The 25,592-nt window shown below is 36.6% G+C and overlaps 1 protein-coding gene across 10 annotated transcripts in view; it reads right to left on the minus strand.

Annotated features, from left to right (window-relative positions):
* MARK1 (microtubule affinity regulating kinase 1) overlaps positions 1 to 25,592 on the minus strand; it is a 58,296-nt gene that overhangs the window by 3,375 nt on the left and 29,329 nt on the right. For 2 of the 10 annotated variants that reach the window (XM_083828543.1, XM_083828544.1), the window contains exons 4-17: positions 23,770 to 23,818; positions 22,594 to 22,659; positions 21,543 to 21,613; positions 20,452 to 20,508; positions 16,547 to 16,783; positions 16,337 to 16,456; positions 13,108 to 13,207; positions 12,419 to 12,531; positions 10,989 to 11,163; positions 9,840 to 10,033; positions 7,002 to 7,102; positions 4,722 to 4,883; positions 3,663 to 3,917; positions 825 to 869 (exon numbers count right to left, since the gene is read on the minus strand). In XM_083828543.1, coding sequence (XP_083684669.1) covers positions 825 to 869; positions 3,663 to 3,917; positions 4,722 to 4,883; positions 7,002 to 7,102; positions 9,840 to 10,033; positions 10,989 to 11,163; positions 12,419 to 12,531; positions 13,108 to 13,207; positions 16,337 to 16,456; positions 16,547 to 16,783; positions 20,452 to 20,508; positions 21,543 to 21,613; positions 22,594 to 22,659; positions 23,770 to 23,818 — 1,745 coding nt within the window. The remainder of the gene's footprint in view (positions 1 to 824; positions 870 to 3,662; positions 3,918 to 4,721; positions 4,884 to 7,001; positions 7,103 to 9,839; positions 10,034 to 10,988; positions 11,164 to 12,418; positions 12,532 to 13,107; positions 13,208 to 16,336; positions 16,457 to 16,546; positions 16,784 to 20,451; positions 20,509 to 21,542; positions 21,614 to 22,593; positions 22,660 to 23,769; positions 23,819 to 25,592) is intronic. The other 8 variants (XM_083828548.1, XM_083828545.1, XM_083828546.1 and 5 more) reach the window with 8 other exon arrangements.

A 25,592-nucleotide genomic window follows, 5' to 3' on the forward strand; every position in this document is an offset into this window, starting at 1 on the left:
GACTTTAATGTAAAACATGCTGTGCATCGAATAACGTATCCCACTAATAATCTGCTTTTATTTTTTTAAATAAAGGTTTACTGGCTCTGTTTTGAAAATTAAGTCAACAACTTTGCGTACTTGACCAGTTTAGAATGCAAACTGCAATGCCTGTTCTTCAGATAGCATAAAAAGAAAAAGTTACGCACTATGCTAAGCACACCAAAAATGCAGAATAAAATGCTGAAAGATGGCAAAGGAGCAGATATATTGGAAAATGAGCATATGAAGGAATCACCTACAGATTTATGTTAGGCAGTTGCCATACAAATTCAATATTTAGCAATCACCACTTTTTTTGTATGAATGTCACTTATTTTCTCAGTGCAAAGTGGCATTCATTTCTCAGGCACTGTAGGATGTTTACTTCTGGCAATCAGCAGCTTTAGTAATAAAGTATGTAACTACAGTAAAAATTTAATATATACATATATGCAAACACACACATAAATTATACTATGTTTTCTACTGAAACCAAAAGTAAACACCATGAAATATTTATAAGCCAAAGCATGATTTTAAGTGTCTAAATAATTAGTTTACTCCTACAGGGGGCATTATTATTCAAAGGAATATACTTAAGTTTAATATTAAAGTACTTTGCAAAAAAGCAAGAATGATGGGTAAAAAGGACCTCACCAAAACCCCCTCCCACCCCAATCCATAACATTTTTAAAATTACTTGAGTACTATTCTATTTTACATCCTGATTTAAAATCTTTAAGAAATCACTTAAAGCTTGATGCAAAAGATCTAGGAGCGAAGTATTAATAGTGGCTCCTCACCTTGAGGTGTCAGTTCTGCCACTGGCTTCGCCTTCACTTGGATCCCTCAAAACAAAGTTAAGGTTGAGATTCAATGATAAAGGTGAAAAATAAAAAGTTAAGAATAACCTACATCTAGTACAATGTTAAATAGCTACTGAACAAAAAAAAAATCAGCATAATAATGTCAAGCCTAATACTGTTTAATAGTATTTTTTCACAGCTGTAATTTTAATTTTCCTTTACAATACCTTCACCTCTTTCAGCTCTGACATGTAATAGTTAAGATTTTAATTTTCTTTTTTAAAAAAAAAAAAACTCGTGGTAAAATTAACATGTTGTTCTCAACCTACTGCAGACAGAGCAATTGCCACACGTAAGTCCAGCAAGCACGGAACAGCAGTCAGCCAGGGTGGTCCAAGGGGGCTCCGCTCTGTACCCTTTTGAGCCAGGCTTTTCAGTCCTGAAAGCACTTAGGTGCATGCCCACGCTTAAATAGACTCACATCATTAAAGATAAGGCATGCCTAAGAGTTTGCAAGACCAAATGTTTGGGGCCCAGTTCAGAAAGGTTACTTCAACATCTGCTCAGCTTTAAGCACATCAGCTGTTATACTGACTTCAGTAGGATTACTGGTGAGCTGTAAGTTAAACATATCTTTTCCATCTTGTTGGATTACAGGTTGTACTTTATAAAGGAACTACTTTGTATTATGCCTTTTTAGTCTGGAGCAGCTTGAAAAACATTCACAGGCTGTACAAACAACCCAGGTACGCTCCTAATGCTGCAGTGTAAACATTTTGAGAACACATTTATAATTAGCTAATTAATTTAATACCTTCAAAACAGATACCTTAGGAACTAACATCAGAGAAGTATCATTTGTTATAAAACACTAATACAAAGTATTTCAATGCCCTATACATTAAACACTATGCATTTATTTTACATACTTACCAGAAAACACATTTACATTTGTCAAAAGATAAAGTAAAAAAAACTTTCATGACACCTTCTAATCAAAATATGCTTTAAATCATTTTTTCCTAAACAGTACAGAAGTTAAAGGCATGCAAGTTATGTGATGCCAACTGAAAGAACAAAACCTACATGTATGTAATCCTAGCCACTGTAAGTCTCAAACAGCAAATTTAAAAACAAAGCAAAATACTGAGGCCTTCACTATAAGCAAACATATTTGTCATTTGACATTTTTAGCAGTATAAAGCACACCAGTAAATTGCATAGAGTTCCATAGAATAGATTGTTTCAATCAAAAGACAACACAATGTACAATATGCTAATTTTATGCTAATTTTAAATATGCAGTTTACAATAATATTGTAATGTTGCAGTTTAACGTAATGACTGTGTTAATCCTTCCATCCCTCTTCTAAAAAAAATTCAATATACTATTCTTTATAAGAAAGCAATGAGTTCTAACACAAAAACCAGCCTCTGTTCATGAAACTGATGAGTTACTTATCAGAAAATACCTCTGTTCACATTTGGAAATCTACAACTGACAACACAGTTAAGTAACTTTGCTGTATCTTTCATAGAGAGAACAGACTCCCTCCCCCCAACTATGTGAGTGCTGGAGATACCAACAGTGGAGAATCATAGTGCTGTATCTTCAGGTTTCTGAAACAAGAAAATTATTCACATACTTTTTTTTTTTTTTTGGGGGGGGGGGGGGTCAGTCATTATAGGAGGTATTACATAAGACATAATTGACATGATTTCTGCAGACCAGGTTAAGTTACTTTTACAAGGAACATCGCTGCATTCCCAGCTTTTGCTCTTTTTTTCCCCTTGTAACATCACCTTAAGCAATTCATGTTCTTGTACTTATGAATTTGCAACTACAAGCTTAAGCTAGCTTTGAATTTATCCTTCTTTTATGCAAAAACTAGAGAATTCAGTACACAACAGTATGATTCTGCAAAGAAAATAGATGCTTCCCAAACATAATTCTGTTGCAAAACTGACAGTTGAGCAGTAAGGACACATCCATGAATAGGCTTAAGAATTATAGGTAAATCGCTGTCAGAGGAAAACTGAAAATTAAGTCTTCTTTTGGGAAAGCTATTATGACTGCTAAGTAAACAGTCACTTGAAATCAAACAGTGTATTTAAAAATCTTCCCCAGCACCTCTCCTCACGGTATTATTACTGCCAGCATCATCACTGGAATGAACGTGGTTCCAGGAACCTCCACTGCATGTGTCCTTTCTCTTCTTTCAGAATCCTGAACTTAGTTTTGAAGACTTCTTATTGTATCACAAAAACACGATATGAGAGGCTGCATGATACTGAAATATTAGTATTTCCAGATATCCAGATTTCTGCCCACTTCTAAGCTTCTCATTTATTCACAGAAATGTAATTCCCTGAAATAATTTGTAAACACTAAATCCCTCTAAGCACAGTAATACATTCATTGCAAATACAGCCCTTGCAGCAAACTGCACCCAGACTCACTAGTTAATCGTTAAAAAGTAAAATATCATCAACATTAGTGACTCATTTTTAAGTCACTGCTTTCAGTATTTAAGTTCATTTCATTTTAACTTAAAAGTAGCATCTTTTATCTATAAAGCATGAAGAAAAAAACATTTGAGAAGCATTCTCTTGCTCTTTTAATATAAAGGAACAGGAGAATAGCTGGTCAAACATGAATGGTTACTGTAGACACAGAAGTACAAGGCAGGTTCTGGAAGGAACACAAAACAAGCAGTATTCTGACTAAATTTACATTTAATTCAGACTGTTAAACTGGAAATTCTCAATGACTTTGCAAATATGGCCCTAGTTATAGGCTGGGCACTTTTTTTTCTTAGAAATCGAGGTACTAACCTGCGAACAAACTTGGAAGTTATCTTGCTTATTATACCAGTTGATGTCCCTCTTCTAGCATGTGCAAAAGCACCGGTTTCATGTGATGGTGAGGCAGGTGGTCCATTGTAAGTGGCATTACGCCGCTCCCTTAGCTGCTCACCATGGAAAGTGCTTCGACTTGAACTCCCCCGAGGAAAGCGGGTTCGGTCTGGAGTAGTAGTGCTAATACTATGAGCAGACGGGGAAGCAGCAGGCACTCTTTGAGTTGCACTGCTGGGAAAACAGAAGCATAAATAAAGAGAAAGACTATGCTAGAAACCCTCCTACATGACAACCATTTCTCAAAGACAGGAAGAAAACCCTGCTCTCAATTTTTTCCCCTTTTTTCAAAGTTGAATCCGCTATTGATTGTTAAGATTCATGCTTGGAAACAAATCAAGAGAGATTTTCAGTGTAGAATCCACCTATCTCACGTATTAAGAGCAATTAGAAAAGTATACACAAGTTATAGGACAAAGGAGAAAGGTAAGAGAGTCTTTAGTGAGATTTGAAACTGTTTCCCAGCCCTCTTCCTGAAAAACACATTAATCAAAATCTTTAACATACAAGTATTCCAAAAACTTCAGTGTTTCTGAAGAAGTAACCAGCTGGCACAAATAAATTTTTAAAGCTATTTGGGCAGTTAATAGCAAGAGCAGATACATTATGGTGCTTTCAGATAGAAATAAGCTTAGTAATCTCCAAAACCAAATGGTTAACATTTCAGTATTTCATATGAATTTACGGTGGTCTATGTTGTACGGTCCTGTCCAAATTAGTTAAATTTAAAACTAGAAAAGTTTTCCAGGAGCTTCCAGAGGGAGGCAGTCAAGGAACTTCTTTAAATGCACACAAACGTGTGATGATCAAAATCAGTTTTAAATCATCTGTAACACACCATATTACTTGAGAAAGCTACTGTTTCAAAACAGAATGCAACACACCAGGTTTAAATTGATTACAAACATATGGGGAGTATATAATGAACTGAGGAACACAATTTTTTAAGCATTGTTTGTTATTTCTTTAATCTGTTACCTTGGCCGGTAAGCTTCAGTGCCATCTTTGATGGTTGGCAGTGTAACTTTTATAGGATGACCAGAGGCAGACATAGACTTTTGATGTCGAGGCCGTGTTGATACAGCCGAAGCTACTGCAGAGCCTGCAGAAGATGTGCTACTTGCAGACATTTCTGTTAGACTTTTATCACAGCAGCAAGGCAGGAGGGCCAGACAAACGAAAGGGGAAAAGAATAGTTAGAATAAAACCCTATGGAAAGTGTTTAGTCATTTTTTCTTTTAAAACATAGTGAGTGCTGTTTAAAGAATCATAAGACAAAGTGACTAGGCTACCTTCTTCAGCTGTAGTAAAGAATATGGAATCATGAGTAAACCATTAAATGTTCATCAGTATTGTATACAAGAAAGTGTAAATCAAGCTGCCATATATATTAAATAGGGCTTTTTCATTCCTCCTGCAATTAAAGCCTTACACACGTTATTTGAAGTGATGAAGAAAGTCTATGCCAGCTACGTGGAAATACTAAAAAAAAAAAATACTGAAAAAAATATTGTAAAAGGCTTAAACAGAATCTCTCCTGCCAAGTGAATACTCTTATTTTCAGTTAAAACTTAAACACCTAAAACTCAAAGCATTTTTTACTTGGAACTGCTGTCACATTGTCTCTTAGTTCTTTAAAACACAATCACTCCCAAGTTGTACTTTTCCTCTGGACTTTTGCAAGGCACATTAAGGGAAATGTGGCTTCATGAGAAAGCCCTGACCTATGGAAGAAATCAACTCGAGCAACCTGCAGCAACCACCCAGCAGCCATGAAAACAATTCTGAATTATGTGCCCCCCCCCCCCCCCCCACTTGTTTACCAAAAAGTTGCAAATTTTGAATTTTCTGCAAGTGGTTAAATTATCCTCAGGAGAGAAAGAAGTTCCTCTTAATTCTGATTAAGTACTCCACAGTGTCTTTAGCCAAAACGTCTTTAGCCATTAAACAACGGCATTACATCTATATGGAGCAATTAAAACATAGCCTCATGTCCGTATTTTTATCACCTTGCTTTCTGTCATGGTAACACACCCTGGAAAGCTATGCATTTGGAATTATGCGTACCATGAAGTTTGGTAATACATTTTTTGTGTTGCTTGAGAAGTGTAGTATTTCTGAAAGACATCTTCAATACCTTGGAGAATATCAATATGCCACAAAATGCCTCTGACAATGACAGCACTGGAATTTGAAAAACCCTCTGGTGATCAGTACCAGGGCTGCTGTGCTGGCTATCTTCCAAGAGATGAAAACCCTACAGACAAATTATAACTAAAACCCCCCAAATCTATCGTTAAATAAGTATTGTAAGTGAAATAAAATTTTAAAAAGCTGTAAAAGCTCACTCGGGAGCTTACTGGTCTGACTGAGACAAGATTTAAGACTATGCTCGTTTAAATCCCCATGAAGAAAGCAGCATTGCCCCCTGGGGCTGCAGAGTCCCTCAGGCACAAGTCTCGCAGAGCAGTGCCTGCAGCTGCCTTCCACAGAGAACAGAACAGGCTACTCTGCTTCAAGCAAAATATTCACCTTCTTCATCAGCTCTTTGCCCCAGCCACTGCTAGACTGAGCTGAACCTTTCCAGATAACAGTTCCTTCCATCAGCATTTTTATTTCTGCTTTGCCTAAGTGGCAAGGAAGGGATGAAAGCAGCAGAACTACTGTGTTATGAATTTTTAAAAACAAAGTCAAATGACTTCAGCCAAACTACAGCTTTGCCTCCATAAACATAAGTGAAATTGCATTAATAATGTATTAGCAACAACAGTCCCAAAGCTAAACCATATCTGTAGCAAAGAAGTAAAGGTTTCAGATTCAGACTAATCTGATGATGGCACAAGATGTTCAGCTACACCAAACAACTCAAATGAAAATTCTTCTTCATTTTTCAAAAAGAACTGAGTATATTCATTCCACTGATGAAAATGACAACAACAAAAAACATTGAAAATCACTGTAGTCTTTTTTAAAAATAACTTTTTTTTAATATTATTTTTTTTTTTTAAAAAAGCACTTTTTGAGCAATTATATGTGGAACTGAAAGAGGATCCAAAAAACAAGACAAAGGCAGATCTACACTTACAGTTTTAAATTTCATCACAAATCTAGAAACTGTGGTGGAAGCGAAGATGGAAACACGCAGTAAACTTTGTATTTTACACCATGCTTCACGCTTGTATTGATTTATTGTATAACCTACTTCTATGCCTTAGTTTGCATATCCCAATTAATAATGCAAGAAAAGTTGAGGAATACCTGTTGTCCTTCCCATTCTGTATTGCAGAATAACGATCTGAAGAACGTTCACAAACGTAAGTGTTCCTTCTTGTCATTCCACTGCCAGAAAATACATTGTTCTAGAAGAAAATTAAGACCAAAATTAAATTAAATACTTTGTTGTCTTCTACTACCTATTATGTTAAAAAACAAAGCAAACAACAAACCTGAGCCTCAGAAATTAGAACAGAATTTCAGCCACCCCTAATGCTTTCAAATGTACTAATCTGTCAACACAAATAAGTTGCATCATCAGATATTCCCCCCCCATACATTCACCATCTCCTTACTATGCCATTGAAAGAACACTAAGAGAAAGCATAGTGAAACAGATGTCAACACAACTAAGTTTCTCTGAGTATTACTATCCAATTCCCACATCCTGCACTGCTGAATTATTTCACTCTGTGATCAAGAGCTGAAGCAACTAACTGAAATCCCTGAGAACACGTGCATCTGGCTCGTTTCAAGGCTTTCCTGTGCAGATTAAGTTGCTAACTAGAGCTCCAGTCTTATGGTTTGTTGTTACTCTGTCAAAAGGGTTTTCAAGAGAAAAATGAAAATTTTATTAATCTGTGTCAGTCAACCCTGAAATTATCACGCAGAACACAGAGGAATTTGACTGTAAGAATTTACATATGTGGTAAATGTGTCTTGTAGTAATGAACAGTGATGGGACCTTCTCTCTTTCCACTACTAATTTTAGTTTGTGTGCATTTCATAAAATACTTGCAAACATTCTCCTCCTCCTCCCCTTATTAAGCACAAAATAGCTGCTGAAGACTTGCGTGATTTCAAAATACACTAAACTCCAGTACGGTAGAATATCACAAACTGCAAGATCTATTGTGGATTTATGATGCCCTCATCAACAGCTTTTCTGCTTTAGTATCATCCCACAGAGACTCTTGAATAAACTGTTTCAAAGCCATTTCATAAGGAAAATTATGAAATGCAATAAATATTTTTGAAATTGAAGTCAGACTAATACGACTGAAGGTGATAAATATGTTGAGAAAGCTTGCCTTCCCTGCACTATACTACCCTCAAAGCTGCACGAAAAAGCTTTTACAGATTTTCCACGTTATAATAGCTATATGTTAACTTGAAGCGTTTTTCAAAGAATAAAGTTACTTCTTTCTGTGTAAGCTGCTCAACCATAACTACTGTTGCAATATCAAACACTGCTATTCCTTACTGATGTAACATATACTAATAGAAACTTCAGTATTTGTAAGAAAATCAATTTCTCAATCATAGCAAAGATATTCTATTTAACCAGATCTCACAAAGGAGAGAAACGCTTTTGACATACCAACTTACAACATACATGACTAATCAGCTTTGGGGCAATATAGCTTTGGGAAAGTTCAGATATGAAATCTAAACTTAGAAGATGCAAAATTTCTGCACACAATCTATAGAGCCTTAATTTCAAAGGCTCTGTGCAGGAAAAAAATAGTAAAAAAATTGAAAAAAGTATTTAAAGCATCTTTGTAAGCACTGAATACAAAGCCTGCAGAACGTCAAGAGTTAAATGAACTTCAGTATTTTATTTTGTTTAAAGAGAATTCTAGTAGAAATGTGTATGATCTTCACAGAATATCCAAGATAGAAGACAGCAAGTACAATTCCAAAGGATGATGAGAATTCATGCTTCCTGTCTACTGTACTAAAAGGTGGCCCAAACTTTTATATTTAGTAGAACTGGTCTCGAATAGCAAAAACTGTACTTCAATCTTACTTAACGTTATAGCCTGTGCATACTTTTTTTTTTTTTAAACATGAACTCCTGCTTCTATGCAGCATTTCTTCATTTTGCGTTCCAAACACTTGTAATACTATACATGAACTTCCAAAAGACAAAGTAAATGCTTTCACATTAGGAGAGATAGACTCTCCTACTTAGAACAAAGATGTCTAAGGCAACAACATGACTGTGGTTTATGAAACAACACATGATGGTTTATGAAACAACTCAGGGTGGCCTGCAGCTCCCTCACGAGGGGAGCGGAGGGGCAGGCGCTGAGCTCTGCTCTCTGGGGACAGCGACAGGACCTGAGGGAACGGCATGGAGCTGGGACAGGGGAGGGTCAGGCTGGATGTTAGGGAAAGGTTCTGCACCCAGAGGGTGCTTGGGCACTGGGACACACTTTTCAGGGAAGTGGTACCGAGCCTACTGGAGTTCAAGAAGTGTTTGGACAATGCTCTCATACGTTTGGTTTAATTTTTAGGTAGTCCTGTGTGGAGCCAGACGTTGGATACGATGATCCTCCTGGGTCCCTTCTATCTTGGGATATTCTATGATTCTATGACATCGACAGGCACACAAATAAGGGAACAAATGCGTTGTTCCCCCTCACCTCATCCCATTTCTGAAGTCCAAAATAGGGTGGTTTCAGAAAGACAGACAGACATATTATTACAAAAGATCATTCAGATGAAACCTCCAATTCAGAAAGTCCCGTGACATCCTTCTGGATAACACAAGCATTAGAAACCAGGGACACTCAATATTGGCTCTGATCTTACATTATTTTCCTAAATATTCACTGTTTGTCTTGACAGACCTTCATTTTACCCAAATCCAGACGTTCTCATGCTTACTGTTATGTTAGTGTTAGAAAAAGTTGCGGGGAGGGGGGGGAGGTTTATTTTAAAACACATTCACTGTAGCCTACTTCTGTCTGCCAGAAGTTACCAGAAATAGGCTTAGTAGCTTATTCAGTAACCATTATGTCTATAGTAACATTATGCTGCAGATTCTGTTTAAATAGAGAAAAATAAATACAACAAACCAAACGCGCACACACTCACACTGGGAACTGTGGTTGATTTCTTTCTTTCTGGACCCACAAGTGGACTTGCAGCCATCTCTCCTTTGGATCCCACTGTAGTGCTGCTAAGTTTGCGTGACACATCTTTGTCCCAGTCTTCTTTCTGTTCGCTTTCCACACTGTTTGCCTGAGCCCTTTTTGTGTATGACACAGCAGGAGGAATTGACGGACCAACTGCCAAAGAAAAACAATATTAATAATACCTAAAAATAATCTCTTGCCCAAAATAGTTTTTTTTATTATTATTTATTTATTCAGGGGATTATATTTAGACTATCTGAACAACCATGACTGCAAACTCAGAACATATGCCAACCTATTAAACTGAGCTTTGACAGTCTAATTTCTTTTTATCCACTCCCTCTACATTACTGATGTGCAGTTCAGAATTAGTTCACATTTCATATCAATATGTAAAGCTTAGAATAGAATTTTAATTCTCAACCTTAAACCAATGCAATTTCTGCAATATTATTTTTAAAGAGAAATTAGAGGAAAACTTCTATTTTGTATTAGTACTTTCACATCAGCTGATGATCTCTTCCACAATATTGGTTATTTTACTTTTTTATTTTTTTTTGAAAAAAACACCACACTAACACAGAGGGAAAACAATGGAAAAATTAGAATGATATAAATTAGGCAGAGAGAAGGGCCAAACAACTTAAAAATGTTTATAGTATCTGACAGTTCTCTCTATGAGATAGAAATCTTTCATTTAATGTTTATATATAATGCACTCATTTTTGATGTAACCACTTTCATCTGAAAATGTTTCCTGAACACTTGGTCAAATTGTTGTCTTTGGGTAACAAACAATTTGGCCCCAACTCCAAATGTACTGCTAAACATAGTGGTTTTCAAGTTTGAGTTTGTTCAGATCAATACTTTGCCACTACCTACTAAACAGGAAACATCCTCAAGCTCTTATTTAGTGAGTCAACCAAGTAACGAATCCAAGAAATTCAATCCATAGATTACATTGACCTAGATTTACCACAGAAACGTTGATACAGATAAAAGCATCACAGCGGAGCATGACAAGAACACAACAAATGCACAGAGTGGTGGACCTGCCAGGTTCACAAAACACTGCACATTCAGACTTAAATTGTGTATGTTACTTTACTTGTTGGAATGTCATCCCCACCATGATCACTGAACCGCCGTTGTTTCTGATTAGTCGATATACTCCGTTGGACCTTCAAGTGAGCAGGAGACTGCACAGAACTGTTGTTGAGGTCACTGCTAGGACGAGACCTTTGACCCAAGTTGCTGCTGGAGAGGGAATCACCTCCTTCAAACTGCAACAAAAACATTTTTCCAAAACATAAACAGAATTCATCATTACCAGTACTTTTACAGCATAATAAGGCAAAGAGTTCCAACCACAAGTGTTATCTTTTAATTTTAAAATGGTATTTGGAGTTCAGTTTTCTTCAAGATGAATTTTATCACTTCAGTGTTTCATGTATTTTAGAAAACGTATCTAAAGCGAAGAAGTTAATAAATGGTCAAAATAAAATTAGAAGAATCTTGACAGCAGCAAAAATTGTGTCGTTTTAAAACTTAAGCCAAAGTATTGCTCCCCCTGCCCTCTCCCCCCCCCCCCCTTTTTTTTTTTTATAAGTTTAAAGAGAATTTGTAGGACTGAGTCACAGTGTCTAAAAAAGCCAGTGTTATTGATTCACGGATTCTTTACAGCCTTTGAGATGTCTTTATAAGGTACGTAACTCAGCCGCTGGTTTGATGATACCTAAGAAGCATAAATTTTAAGAGCAGTGGAAAAGAAATCTCTTCTTCTACACAGTTAAAGTCAAAATCATTTTAGACCTATTCTCCCCATGCTCTGCCATCACAAGGGAATTCCGGTTCACAGATGTTGTGGGAAAAATGTACTCATATCAGAACTACACTATCTTAGAAATGAAGGAAGGTCAATGAAGCAGCAGGAAAAAAATCCTTCAAAAAAGAAACCCTTGGTCTCAGCTTGGATTTCTTGAAAATACCTGTGGTCCCAAAAGATCTGCAGATACCTCTCGTTCCAAAAAGCCAAATGATTTTCCATCGCATATGTATTAATTGCTATAATGAAATTATATACTGTTGCTATATGTATTTTTTTTAAATAAGTAAATGAGAAAGGATGAGTACATTTCTGAGAAAAAAGGATGTCACAACTTAGAAAAATAAGTGATTTAGTAATATTCTTAACTATTTCAGATTTTAACTGTAAACTATGACATAACAGAAAGGCTCGGCACTTAAAAGTCACACCACTCCAGATTAACAGCTAGCTTTCTTAAAAACCAGTTCAACATGTTTAGAAGCAAATGCCAAGACACTATATTCAGACTATTCCTTCATATGGGAACTAACTAGATATCCAAGATGATATTAAAAGCAAGGTAAACACATTACTAAAGTTACCAATTCCAAATTACTATTTTCGTTTAGATTTTTCCACAATAGCTGATCAAATCATTGACAATCAGAATATTCAAATATTCAGACAGATTTTAAGGCCAAGAGAGAAGATGCAAATTAGGTAGCACTTACTTCAGGTGGTTTTCTACCCAGCAGCAAATAGGTAGCCATGACTTCATCGTACTTTTGGTTTACTAAAGATTCATGGATTTCTTCTCTTGAAAAACCCATAGTGACCATAATGTCTAGAAATAGAGAGTTAGGGACGTTAGCAGAATTAAGCATTTGGGATTACTGACAGGTTTAAGAACACTAAAAATAAACAAATGAAAATCAACAAACTAATGACGTAAAAGGTAACTAAAATTCAAATCATTGAGCACCTTTTGCTGTGCAAAATCAAAAAGGCTACAACTCCCCCTTTTTTTTTTTTGCTGCTTCTTGAAAAATCTCAACATTATTAAATGTAATTCAAAAAATAAAGCACTGGCAAAGAGAAACCATGACAGCTATAGTGCCAAAGTATCTTTCTCTGACCATGGCTGATAAAAATTGATGCCTTCATAACAAAGCCTGTTTCCTTTTGCCTTTTGAATTCTGTAATCTTATTTGTTCTTTCCTGTGCGTGTAGATTCATGTCAGCTCAGTCACAAGAGTAGCTATAAGGGAGGCATTGTAATAAAGTTTCTCATTTAAATAAAAAGAAAATATTTTGCTTGTACGATGAGCTTGTATCTGAAATTCTGTGTAAGAGTTTAGCTTGACTTACAAGATAAAATTGCCTATGTAAGTCATGCGTAACATCCTTGTAGAAGTCTTACCTATTCTCTTGGTGTCATTAAAGTCTGGTTCAGGCTCAGTATATGGCTTTAATTCTTCTTCTTCGTGGCCAACATTCATCCACCGATCCTTCATAATTTGCTAAGTAAAGAAATAAGCATTAGTTCAATATGCCATTTTCTGTACCTGATTAAATCTGTGATAGCCGAAGGGAAATAAGATAACTTGAAATTCATAATAATTTGAGTGTTGCTCTTTCCCTCCCACCTTTTCCCCCTTAACATCTTACAGTTTCTCCTTTGATCTTTCACATTCTTTTTTTTTTTTCCATTAATTCATTCCCTATACTGTTTGTTTACCATTTACAACAGAAGCAACCAGCTGAAACATCAGAAAAACTATGAGAAGACTACACTTCCAACAAATACAAGTTTTTCATTTTGTTCCTTTCACTTTCATTGGTCTCTTAATCTTGGCTAGTTTAGGGACTGACACACTTATGCCCTAATCTTGGTTAAGGTCTCTGGATGTTACTACAATACAAACTGTATCATAATAAATAATTTCTTCAAGTAATAACAAAATGAGGTTTTGGGATTTTAGAAACTAAGGAATATTTCAGAAGCACGCCTACGCTTCCCAGAGTCATACATTTCAAGACCTTGGTCCCAACTGGTCGTGTTTTTCTTATGCATCTTCTCACTGCACTTGAACTAAAGACTTTCACAGTTCAGCCGGAGGGGAAAATGCCTCTTAACTCTCTCTATGCCATGCAGATATTTACTTCAAAAATTTCTCCTGCATTCCTTGGAAAATTTCCTACTGTGGCCTGGACCTTTCATATGCCTGCAACATTGAGCAGCGTTCCAGCCTAACCACCACTACAATTTCTCCTTAAGGACATATTCATTTAAAAAAAAAAACCAAAAAACAAAAACCAGCTAAAAGCGATTTTCCTCTTACAGCAACAGGCATACATGCCTCTTCAGGGACGGATGCTAATATCACTCACCAGACTGACAGAAGAGAGAAACAAGTGCCAACAAGTCAAGTTTCCCACAGGCTCCAAATATGCCTTGCAAACACCGAATTAAGTTATCTCTCACAAAGAGCAAAAGACTCAATTTTCCACTGATATAACCAAATTCTTTGTATGCAGTGCTGCTGCCAAATTACAGACCCAAATAGCTGTATCCTTACAAGTACAATACAAAACTTTGTACTAGAGCCAGTTAGCATTTTGCTGACAAGAAGACAAAGATTTGTTCAAAGTTCTGCCACAGAACTGATTTGGGGGCTTTTGAAGGGGCTGGAGGGAAGGGACTGTGAATGCTTATTGCTATATTGCATTTCTGGTACATATACCATGAGCTTACTTGACAATAGATTCTGGTTATTTATTTGTAGCCTTGTGGCAATGTGATAGGCTCCCAGAATAATACTACACGATCTGCAATTTTTATTTGTTTTTAAATACTGTTAATTGAATCTAGAGTGAAGCACAATGGGATTTTTGGATGACAAATCACACTGCTCAAATCCTACTTCCTTTTCTTCATCCTTCTTGAGTAGGCAAACCCAGCAATTTCCATTCACTGTATTTCATGTCTCAGGTACATGGATCTACAGTTCGGTGTAAGCTACTCTAGGTTTACATTTCTTAAACATTATCTTCTTGCTATCTTCTGTCTTTGAAACACAAGATTTCACAGGCACTCTGAGTTATTGTGCAACTGTTGAAACAGGTTCTTACAAGCATTTGGAAATTTCTGGGATCAATATTACATCTACGTAAATTCAGCTTGGCTTCTAGTTAGCTGATTACAGAACAGCAGCCTTGGTCAGGGTATTTAAAGATCTGACTATCATCAACCCAAACTGCATTGCATCCAGCTAGATGTTATTGATGAAGATTCCCTTGACTTTCAAGGCTAATAAAAATCTTGCCTGTTTTATCTCAAAAGTTTAAAATAAATATATACTTTCATTCTATGTATTTTTAGAAGTGCTTATACAGAAGAAATAGCCATTTCTTTCTAAACCACGTACCATATCTTTCTACTTTACCAAATGCGATTTCATGAACGCTCATTTAAAACAGGTTTCTGATATTTTTTCCCCTCGCATTGGTGTACTGATCACTGACAATTATCATCACTACTTTTAGTGCTGACTCCAGACACCCTTGAGCCACATAACATTTACTTACTCTCTTCTATACAATCTGACAACTATAGTTTCCTGTAAGGCTGCTATGCAACACCTCTCTCCAGGGATAAAAGGGAAGTTTAAAAGAATTGGAAGACACCATAATATCGAGAATGAAAGTGAAATTAGAGCTGAAAGGAAACAGCTAGAAGTCCAGAGAAGAGTTTGAGAAAAGGAAAATTTATTTCCTAAAACTGAAAAACAACATGGGGAAAAAAAAATTCACCATCTTGCAGTGACCTAACTCTTATCACTTCATCCTCTCGATGGTAGTAAGTATAGCATAGTTAATAAATATCCAAACAGAAGTCACCACTCTATTCTCTTCAATACATATTATTTTCAATTTAAAACTATATCAAGTCACAAAACAGTGTCAGCTTCAAACAAGTTGCATGCAGACAGAGCTCAGTAAATGTATGCTTCCTTGAACAGGTAGGTAGCATCCATGCCAGGAAACAGAAGTCACACCAAAACAAATATAAAGCTGCTTAAATGGGATTTAATCTCTGGAACGCTATCCACTGCTGCACAACTGTACACAGAAAGAAGAAACAAAGGTCGCTGGTGATTAACTCATGCAAATACTATTTTAAAAGCATTCTATTTATCTCCTGCTCTATTTTCATCTCTATGGTAAGGAGGTGTTATTTTCAAAAATGCCTATGGTATGGCTGGGTGCTGCTTTTCTGTTTCTGAAAAATTCCTCAAAGATAAAGATATTTACAATCTTGTCCTGTTTTCCCCACATTTTGAGTCTATTATCTGATCCAAACAAGTGTGAGCAGTTTGCACTTTGAAATGCTCTTAAATGACAGTCTTTAGTCAGCTGTAATTAAGGTTAGACACCTTAACTGGCACCTTTATATTCAAGCTGTGTTGTTTCTGAGATGTTTCCTAAGTTTCTTTTTTGTTTGTTTGTTTTGTTAATACAAATAAAACTTTCAGCCCTTAAAACAGGAAATACCGATCATGAGTAAATATAGAAATGTTAAGCAATTACTGCATTTTGCTCATTATTAAATCTCAAAAACTTTTTTTCTTAAAGATGAAATTACTTACTTCCAAGCTGCCTCGTTTTATTGGATTCAGTACTAGTAGCTTCTTAAGTAGATTTTCACAGTCTGTGGACATATAGAACGGAATACGGTACTTCCCCCTCAGTACTCGCTCCCTCAATTCCTTTAAAATAAAGTTTTAAAAGATGAACCTACAAATGATATTGAAGATTTTAAAGACAATAAAAGTCAAGATTTCACATTGTAACCCTACCTTTAGATTCTGACCATCAAATGGCAATGATCCGCTTACTAGTGTGTACAAAATCACCCCAAGGCTCCACACGTCCACTTCAGGACCATCGTATTTCTTTCCTTGGAAAAGTTCAGGAGCAGCATAAGGCGGGCTTCCACAAAATGTGTCCAGTTTATTACCAACTGTAAATTCATTACTAAAGCCAAAGTCTGCAATCTTAATGTTCATATCTGCATCAAGTAGAAGGTTTTCTGCCTAAGAGGAAAATGAAAAAGGACAAGCTAGGTATATGATCAATACACTACAGTGTATCATTTAATCAATAAATGCAAAAGCGTTTCTGCAAGAAAGATACAGAAAATGAAAGAAAGGAACTAATCCTCCTTAATACATGGCTAAGACTGAAAATTGGCTATATTTACCCAGGAAAATAGAACTGTTCAGCTTAAGACTGAAGCATATAGACATCTCAGAACAGCAGTTTCAGCTTTTGAAAGCCAACTTCTGACACCAAGGAGCATATACTGAATCCCAGATATCTTCCATTTTGGTGGGATAGATGATAATAGGCATTTAAGACTTTAAAAGCAGATCTCTTCTGCTTGCAAGATGAAACACTTCACACCACATGCCCTAACTTAGCATCCCGTGCCAAAAAAATTCTCCCTCCTTTATTGCTAGCGTTTGCTTCAGCAATAACATCACCAAGGTATTTAATACTCTATTACGTTGCATATGAAAAATGCATGTATTATACATCTCATAATATTAATGGCTGTTCAGCAACCACCACGTGCATGGAATGCATCACATATACATCTATGCAATCACTCAAGAACCTGGACAATCAGTGAACCGCATCTTACACTTAACATCAGAAGATAAAAAGAGTGTGGTTAGAGAAATAATAATATGTTACTGGAAAAGAATAAAGTGCATTTCTTAAGATACAAGAATGCAATGTGCACAGCAGAACTGGATAATGTTTATTCATCTAACTGTATCCAGGCTCCTGACGTGTCCAGGCTCCAGATGTACATATCAACAGCACAATTACTTCTCAGTAACTGAGAAGTGCAAGAATCCTTCTCTTTCAACAGGAGGACAGACATTAGCCAAAGTACAGGATTCCCTTAATTGCCAAACATCAGCTTTATAGCAAACACAGAAGTCTCTCATTGGTTACTGTGTTCAGAGTTGAGCCCTCTTTGAAACAGATGGAAAACTGTTCTTTCCTTCTACTCAGAGAAGGGAAAAACAAACAAACAAAACAAAGACAAGAAAACAAATTCCGCAAATATCTTAGTTTAGGATCACCGAAGCAGCAGACAATTTGTTGCTTACTTTGCTAAAAGTAAAAAGAAAAGGAGACAATCAACTACCAGCATATCAAGCCAATAGATGGGAAACATAACAGGTTATATTTTATTCCTGTAAAAGGCTAAATTCCAACCAACTTTCCTGAAAAATATTTTATTTTCCCAATTCATGACCTGTAATCTCAGCTGGTTCCAGCTGATATGCCTGCAGACAGACCCACAAAGCTATTTTCCAGATTTGACAGCCTTCTACATTACTGCACAAAGACTTCATTTTCCTTGTGGTGAAAACATTACTGTCAGTGCAGCTGCTCTGCGATTACAATAGCCCTCCTAGTTCAACAGTACTCTGTTACTCAAATACCCTGCACTTTTAGGTTTCTTTCTTAAACAAAAACATCAAAAACAAGCAACCAAAAAGAACCCTTATTAATATGCCAAATAACAAGACTATGCTCTTGTTGGTTACATGTTCAGAGCAAAAGCGTTAACACTGAAAGGGCACAATAAGCTTTGTCCATCACAGTATGAGCAAAGCTGGGTTCAGTTATAGCACTTTCTCCGCAAGCTGTTCAGGATCACAGAAACAAATTGAAGGGAGACAGGTTAAGTAGCAAGGGGCCTTGCACTCCTCTTCTGCCGGAATAGGCTGGACAAAATTGCAGATTTTCTTATGCTTCTTCCTACTTTAGTCTGAAGTAGCTTACATTTCTTAGAGTTCACCCTTTCTCTAACCAAAAAAAGCTTATCAAATCTCCAGTATGGTGCTAGACCTCAGTCTTGATGGTGCTAATGAAGTAAATTGGTCAGCCACGCCTGTAACTTGGAGAAAAGCAACAGAAGCAGATGTGAATGCAAGTAACTTTAAAGTTGCTTCTTCCTTCTCTCCAGCTCCATGCAAAGAGTTTTAAGTGAGACAGAGATGACACACAATGTTTGGAAAGGAGAGAGGAAGTGAGAGCACATCCTCAAAACCATACGTTTAGTCCTTTTACTCTGGGTAATGTATTTTCCATTGGCTAGGCTGACTAGCTCTTAATCACACCTAGTGCTGAACTTTTCAAATGAGTCTAGCATAACTCCATCCAAGAGAAAGTGGAGAGTGAAAAGCAAACAAAGAAATTATTTTGGAGCCTGCCTGCCTGTTCTGCAACAAGGAAGGAGACAGCAGCAGAGCACTTAGGACAGATAGTAAAAGGGATATCATGTGAATACTGCAGAGCAGTTTTCTATACTCTTGTGAGCTATGCAGAGAAGTGTATGCATGCTGTGCAACTAAGAAATGAATGAAGGATGGAGGCTGTAACGGGCTCTATGAGAAAAAGAAAGATGCAGGATGCTAAATAAATACAGCAAGAGTTAGTTACATAGCTGGGCAGAACAAGCAAGTGCCACATAAGGGTGAGGAGATGGCCGGCTCCTCCTTCCCACCCTCAGTCACAAGTAGTAAGAGATCGCCAATGAAAGGGGCTTCTTCAGCTCAGCCAACACATCTCGAGGTGCAGTCTTCTAGAAAGCCCAAAAGCAGTGGTGGGAGCAAGCTCCAGAGAGCTTGACAAAACATTCGCAGACGCCAAACCCCCATGCAAGAAGAGTAGTTTGTGGTTTTTTGTTTGTTTCTTTTTAATTAATTAATTAAAAAAAAAACTTTTAATAAGATCCGTCCCTTTCCTTCCATTCTCACTCAAGAGCACTGGCCATTCAATAGTACCTCCAACACCACATAATAACAGTCCCGGGAAAGGAGGACTCAGCAGAAAGGGATGCATTAGCCAGCACCATATGCACATGCAGGAGAAGACAGCTCAACAAGAGATTTGTAAGAAAGAGGTTGAAAGCATACTGCAGTGTACTGTAAGGAAGTTAGAGAAAATATACTGGGGAAATAAAAACTTAGGAATAACTCAAGCTCAGCTTTTCACAACTATTTAGATATACTAACAAAAAAAACCCCACAACCTATACTAGTGTATACCAGTGTTTTCTTTTTAAACATAGAGACATAAAAGCAAGAGTACAAGCAAACTTTTAAATGGGTGAAGATCTTGTGTCCAAGTCCTATAGTACCTAGGTTTGGCATGAAGACAACTTCAGACTAAAGGCTTAGGTTGCACATGCAGTAGCAGTAATTTTGGTTTACCTTCAATTTATTTTTTGGCCTGAATTAAACAATAAAGTACAAACCAGAAGTTCACATCAATTAAAAGCCTAATATAGTTCTTATTAATCACTAAGAAATGTATGTTCTACATATCTTGCGATATATTTTTTAATTGAAAATATTTTAATTAAGTGGTGTTGACTGCTGTCATTGAAATTCTGCAGCTTCAATGTGTAGATACCTGCTGGCGTACAGATATAATACTTCAGAGAACACGTTTTTCTCCTAGAGCCAAAACTGGGATGAAAGTAACACATGTTCTATTCTTGTATTGCCTGTTTCAGCAGGCAAGCTACATTACATTTGTGCTTTACAAAATCAGGAATAAAACAAACAAGCGATAGAACATTCACATGTTCAGGGTCTATGGCAAGGAGAAGTATATAGGATGAAATTAAGTCTACACTGTCAATCAGTAAAATGAAGAATGAATAACAGCCTACCTTAAGATCACGATGAACTATGCATTTCTGGTGACAGTACTGCACAGCAGATACAATCTGAAACAAGATGATCAGTGAAATATATTAGCTCAACCTCAGCATAAGTTTTCAGGTATCAGCAAGTAATTTTAGCTCCTGATACGATTCAGCAAAACATAATAAAGTTAATACATACAGCTTTCATTTTAGTAAATATTCGTGTAAGTTTCTTTACAGTTCAAATATTAAGACTGGAAAATCCCTAAGAGCAGCTCATTTTGTTATTAAAAAGTTCTATATATACTCCTCAAGGTAACAAGGGAAACATCTATTTTAAACAATGATCACCCCATACCGATAGCTATAAAGGGAAATCAAAATTCTCTTTTTCAAAAAAAAACAACAGCTGTATATTCCACCTTATATTTTATACTCCAAAATATTAGCAGCATACCTGTGCATTAAATTGTTAGCAGAATAGTTTGTTACACATTTTCATACATATCTTTTGCATATATATATATATACACACATATATATAAATATAAACAAGTATGAAACAGCAAGTTAAAAGCAGGTTCTTTACATGTAAACCATACACCTTAATTCTGAAAAATACTAAATTTTGTTTATTTCTTTCTTAAAGCTTTTCACAGAAAGTGTTTTAAACACTAAAAACAGTCCAAGAAAAAGATTAGGATGAGAATGTTTGGAAGTAAGGACCTAAAAACCTGTTATGGAATATCCGTCATACAAAACAATGTGACATAATACAGCAATATACACGCAATAATATCAACGCCTCTAGATAAAATGTTTGTTAAATACTAAAATATTCAGAAAAGAATTAAAGCCTCAAGTGAGTCACAATAAAAAAAATGTGGCTCCTAGGAACATCCACTAAAAAGAATGTAAAGCAGTCTATCACTATTTTTAGATACTACGTAGGAAGCAGATATTTTTTCTCTTCAGGGATTTTTTCCACTCCAGCTTTAATAAACATTACCACAACAATGAACTTCTTTTTAAGCAAAAGAAGTATGCAAACACTCAAGTCTATCTAAAAATACCATAAATAGAAACAAAAGAAAGAGTGAATGTTAATTTCATACCTGCCTGAATTTTGCACGAGCCTCTTTCTCTTTCATTCTTCCATGTGCAACTAAGTAGTCAAACACTTCTCCTAAACATGGGAAGGATAAAACATCAGTTCTAGCGCCCAGGTTTTATTTTTGACTGTCAAGCACAATCAAGCAATGCTTGAAAACAAACCCTCCCCTTTTCCAGAGAGGAGAGAAATGGAAGCAGCCAGGAAAAAAATCCTTTTTACTGCTTGCATTTATTTGCCTTTTTTCAGACATGTATAAATCAAGAAACACAAAAATTGAAACTTTCATACTAAGACTTCCTCAACTTTTCAAATGAATTTATTTCAAAAACACTGCAAAACAGAAAAAAAGTGATCATGAAAAATATTTGTCAGATATAAAATAGGCTAGGAAACAAACCACTTCTTATACACCAGATTCGTTTCACTTATCTCTAGCCATCTCACTTAACAGTGTATGTATTACTTCCTTTTTTCTTCCTCATTGTTCTCTTTCTAACAAAGCTGCTCAAATTCCTTTCAGATCCCCATCTTTGCACTATGTGACCAACAGACTTTCCTAAGGTCGCTAGCCTTGTGCTAGACTCCCTCTGCCCATTCAAACAATTCCCATTCAGATGATAAGCAGCTTCCCGAGCATGCACCCACTGTCCATCATGCTCTTTATGATCCTTTTCTCTTGTTCCTTATTTCCATCCCCTGGACCTGCCTCTCCAAGAGCTTCAGCATGCATTTTCAAGGTAAAATGAGGACTAGTGCTTGCCTAAATATAGCAGATAAGTACCAAGTCAAGTTTTCACCCAGAATAGGCACCAAGTTTTCTGCAGTAAACCTCAGATCAGTAACTACCCTTCAGCATGAAACTAACAGGCTACTTTACAGAACATTATGCAAGCAAAAAAGATTTTGCCCTGGGAGGTCTGCTAGGATCGTTGTGAAGGGCAAACTGGAATAGCCCATTAATCATAAAATCCTTAAATTGTTCCTAGGCATGCAACCGGCATGGCTTTCTGTATTTCAGTTTATCCTTAAAGCAGAATTAAGAATCCACTTACCCCCACTGGCATATTCCATTACCAAATACAATGTCTTTTCTGTTTCAATAACTTCAAATAATTTTACTGCAAGAAAAATGAATGAGAGAGAGATTGCAGCAGGGAGCAAATGCACAATGCAAACAAAAAAAAAAGCCTTATTCATGAAGTGAGTATAATTTATTGTCAGTGAGAACACTGCACTGTAAGAAAACTTTATATCCTTTAGGTTAGCATTCTTTTGAGGGGGAAAAAAAGCAAAATTAATTTCAGGGTTGATAATAAAGCATATTAATTTACAATTTCCTCAGAAGTTTATGCACACTATACAAACAAGTTCATGCTGGAATTAGTGCTTAATTTGACAGACTTCTGCAAGATCATACAAGCCTTCCCTGTTCCACTAGTAAACTGCTCCCAGTTAGAAACTTGAGATGCTGACCAACTAAAAGCTGAATAGGTACCAGAACTGTTAGGAGTCTGACAGACTCTCCTCAGATGCCAGCCAGTAACCACTCTTTTAAAACAAACACAACCTCATCACCACCCCCCACGAAAACACAAAAACCAGCAGAAGCTGAGAATGCTGGAAAAGCAACAAACGATTCAAGGGATGAAAGGGGAGTGCCTAGCATGTAGGAACTTGTATGCCTTGTCCATACCTTGTATGCAACAAGCCCTCTGGCCGATTCAGGAGCATTAAGTGTCTCTGGAACAAGACTGTCCAGCCCTCCTCAGCCAGAAGAATTGTCATCACAAAGTAAGGCCCTGAGGCTGTGGGGCAGGTGAAAGAACTAAAGCAGAAAGGGAAAATTACATACTTGGCAATTCTAATTTTCTGGAAATATCAGGCGGTAGGAGTCTTTCCTAGGCTGAAATAGTGGAGTCTTGCTTGTTTCACCTAGGGAACTCGTGATTTCAGTGTAAAGAGCGGAAAATTTGGGCCCTCAGTGGACCAGAGTGCTCAGTGATGCTGTCTTCCTTGACTGAACAATTTATCTCCTCACACCAAAACTCTTATTTCAAGCAGGGGCAATGAGGTAGGTAAGGCAACGAACACTTACTGTCCTATTATCTCAAAAAACTTTAAGGGAAAAAAAAAAAGCATAGCTGTGAAGTATACTCAAAATAAAGCCAAAAGAGTAAAGTATAAACAGCATAAGAATAAAAAAGTTTGCAGAAATGCAGGACTCCTACCAATATTGGGATGATTCAGTATCTTCATTATTCGTACTTCTCGAAACAACTGTTAAGGAAGCAAGACAACATTCTTAAAGTGAGTTTATTAGGGAAAAGTTACTCAAGATAAGCAATTTTATAAGGAACAGCATAAACCATATGTTCCATATGTTAAATAGAAACAGCATAAACCATAGGGATTAACATTAGCATAAAATGTTCTATTTCTATGGGTACATAAATATAATGCACTGAAGTCCAGAAAATGAAATCCACATATTGTAAATTATATAACAACCAGTAATAGCTAGGACCGTAAATTACTACCAAATCTATACCAAAGCCACACTAATTTTTAAGCTTTACACAGACACAGATAAATTTTATAGCCCTGTCTGGAGTAACAATTTTTAGAGTTTCCATTGACCAAAAACAATCGGTGCAAAATCAGTTATTTTGGTTCCTGGCAAGCTCAGTTAACTACTCTGAGTACATACATAAGTGTGGGTGCACGCACAAGGTGTACTACTACTACTACTACAAAGTCTCACACACCAATGTTACAACAGAATTATAGACCAGGAACCCTGACATCCCAGTCCTTACGCTCCAGAGGTGAGGTGACCAAATTTCCTTTCCTCACAAGTGCCCGACCCTACACTGGGTCACAGACAACAATGTCCCCTCTCTTTCCTGCCAAGGCTGGAAGGTTTTTTATTGAAGTCTGCTTGATGATCCTGAGTCACATAATTAAAAACAACCGGAAAAAATTTATAGCCCTAAATATATACATTTAAGACCAGAAAGAAGATAGAGCATTAAGAGGTTTCTGCTCTTGCATTTTTAGCATTTTTGAGTTTGGTTTTACCAATTAAAGAAGAAGCGAAGCAAGACTAACCGAGGGGCTCAAAGGGAAGACAGACAGAAGCAACCCGAAAGCAACAAGATAGTTCTGCTACCCTGTACTTGAAGCTGTAAACACTGGCAACTCTGCACTGTTTTACTTCAGCGAACTTCAGCATATCCCCAGTGTCCAAGTTATTCACTATGCTGCACACTCTCTAATCCCAGTAGGATGCTGAAATGCAGGGACAAAAGCTCACTGTCTTCAGCATAACATTTAGCTATTTTGCAAACATATTAGCACTACAGTCCTTCTTACACAGAAACTTGGCTCGACAGAGAAGCGTGCTGTGGCTGTTATGCTCGTCTGATGTCTCAGAGGACACCTCTCTGTTTCAAGATTAGTTTCGTTGATTCAGATGCTACCTTTGCAAAAGGGCACAATGATGCAAGCTGGAGACCGAACCCCTCCTGAAAGAGTAGCATTTTAGTTTGTATATTGTAATGCCTACAAAGGCATTCCTCTGGGACAACACGAGCAATATGATGCAGTTCACTCGTGTTCAAAATGTAATGCAATGCACTAGAATGAACCTCGGCAAATATTCTTGTTTGTTCACAAAGCTGGTTAAAAAGCATCACATCAGGCTGCTCTTTAAGCATTTTTGTTTGTTTTTTTAAGTACTTGAATTTGTTGCACAAAAAATGAAAAGGTTCCTCAGGTAAATGAATTCATCAGAAGCTAAACAACTCTAAACCAATGGACTGCACAACACGGCAGCTTAAGAAGAAATACTAAGCAGATATATGCAAAATTGCAATTCCTGCCAGAAGACTGGAAAAGTATTTCACAACTTAACAGTGCTACGGTTGGTATCAAAGTTATAGCAATGAACACATCTTCATAAGTAGGATTAAAATATTAAATTTCTATAAATAATTTCAAATCTAGAAAAAACACCATTAAGAAACACAATTTTCCATGGAATTATTCTATT

The sequence above is a fragment of the Anser anser genome (genome assembly GCF_964211835.1).
Source record: "Anser anser genome assembly, chromosome: 3".
In the NCBI taxonomy this organism is placed as follows: domain Eukaryota; kingdom Metazoa; phylum Chordata; class Aves; order Anseriformes; family Anatidae; genus Anser; species Anser anser.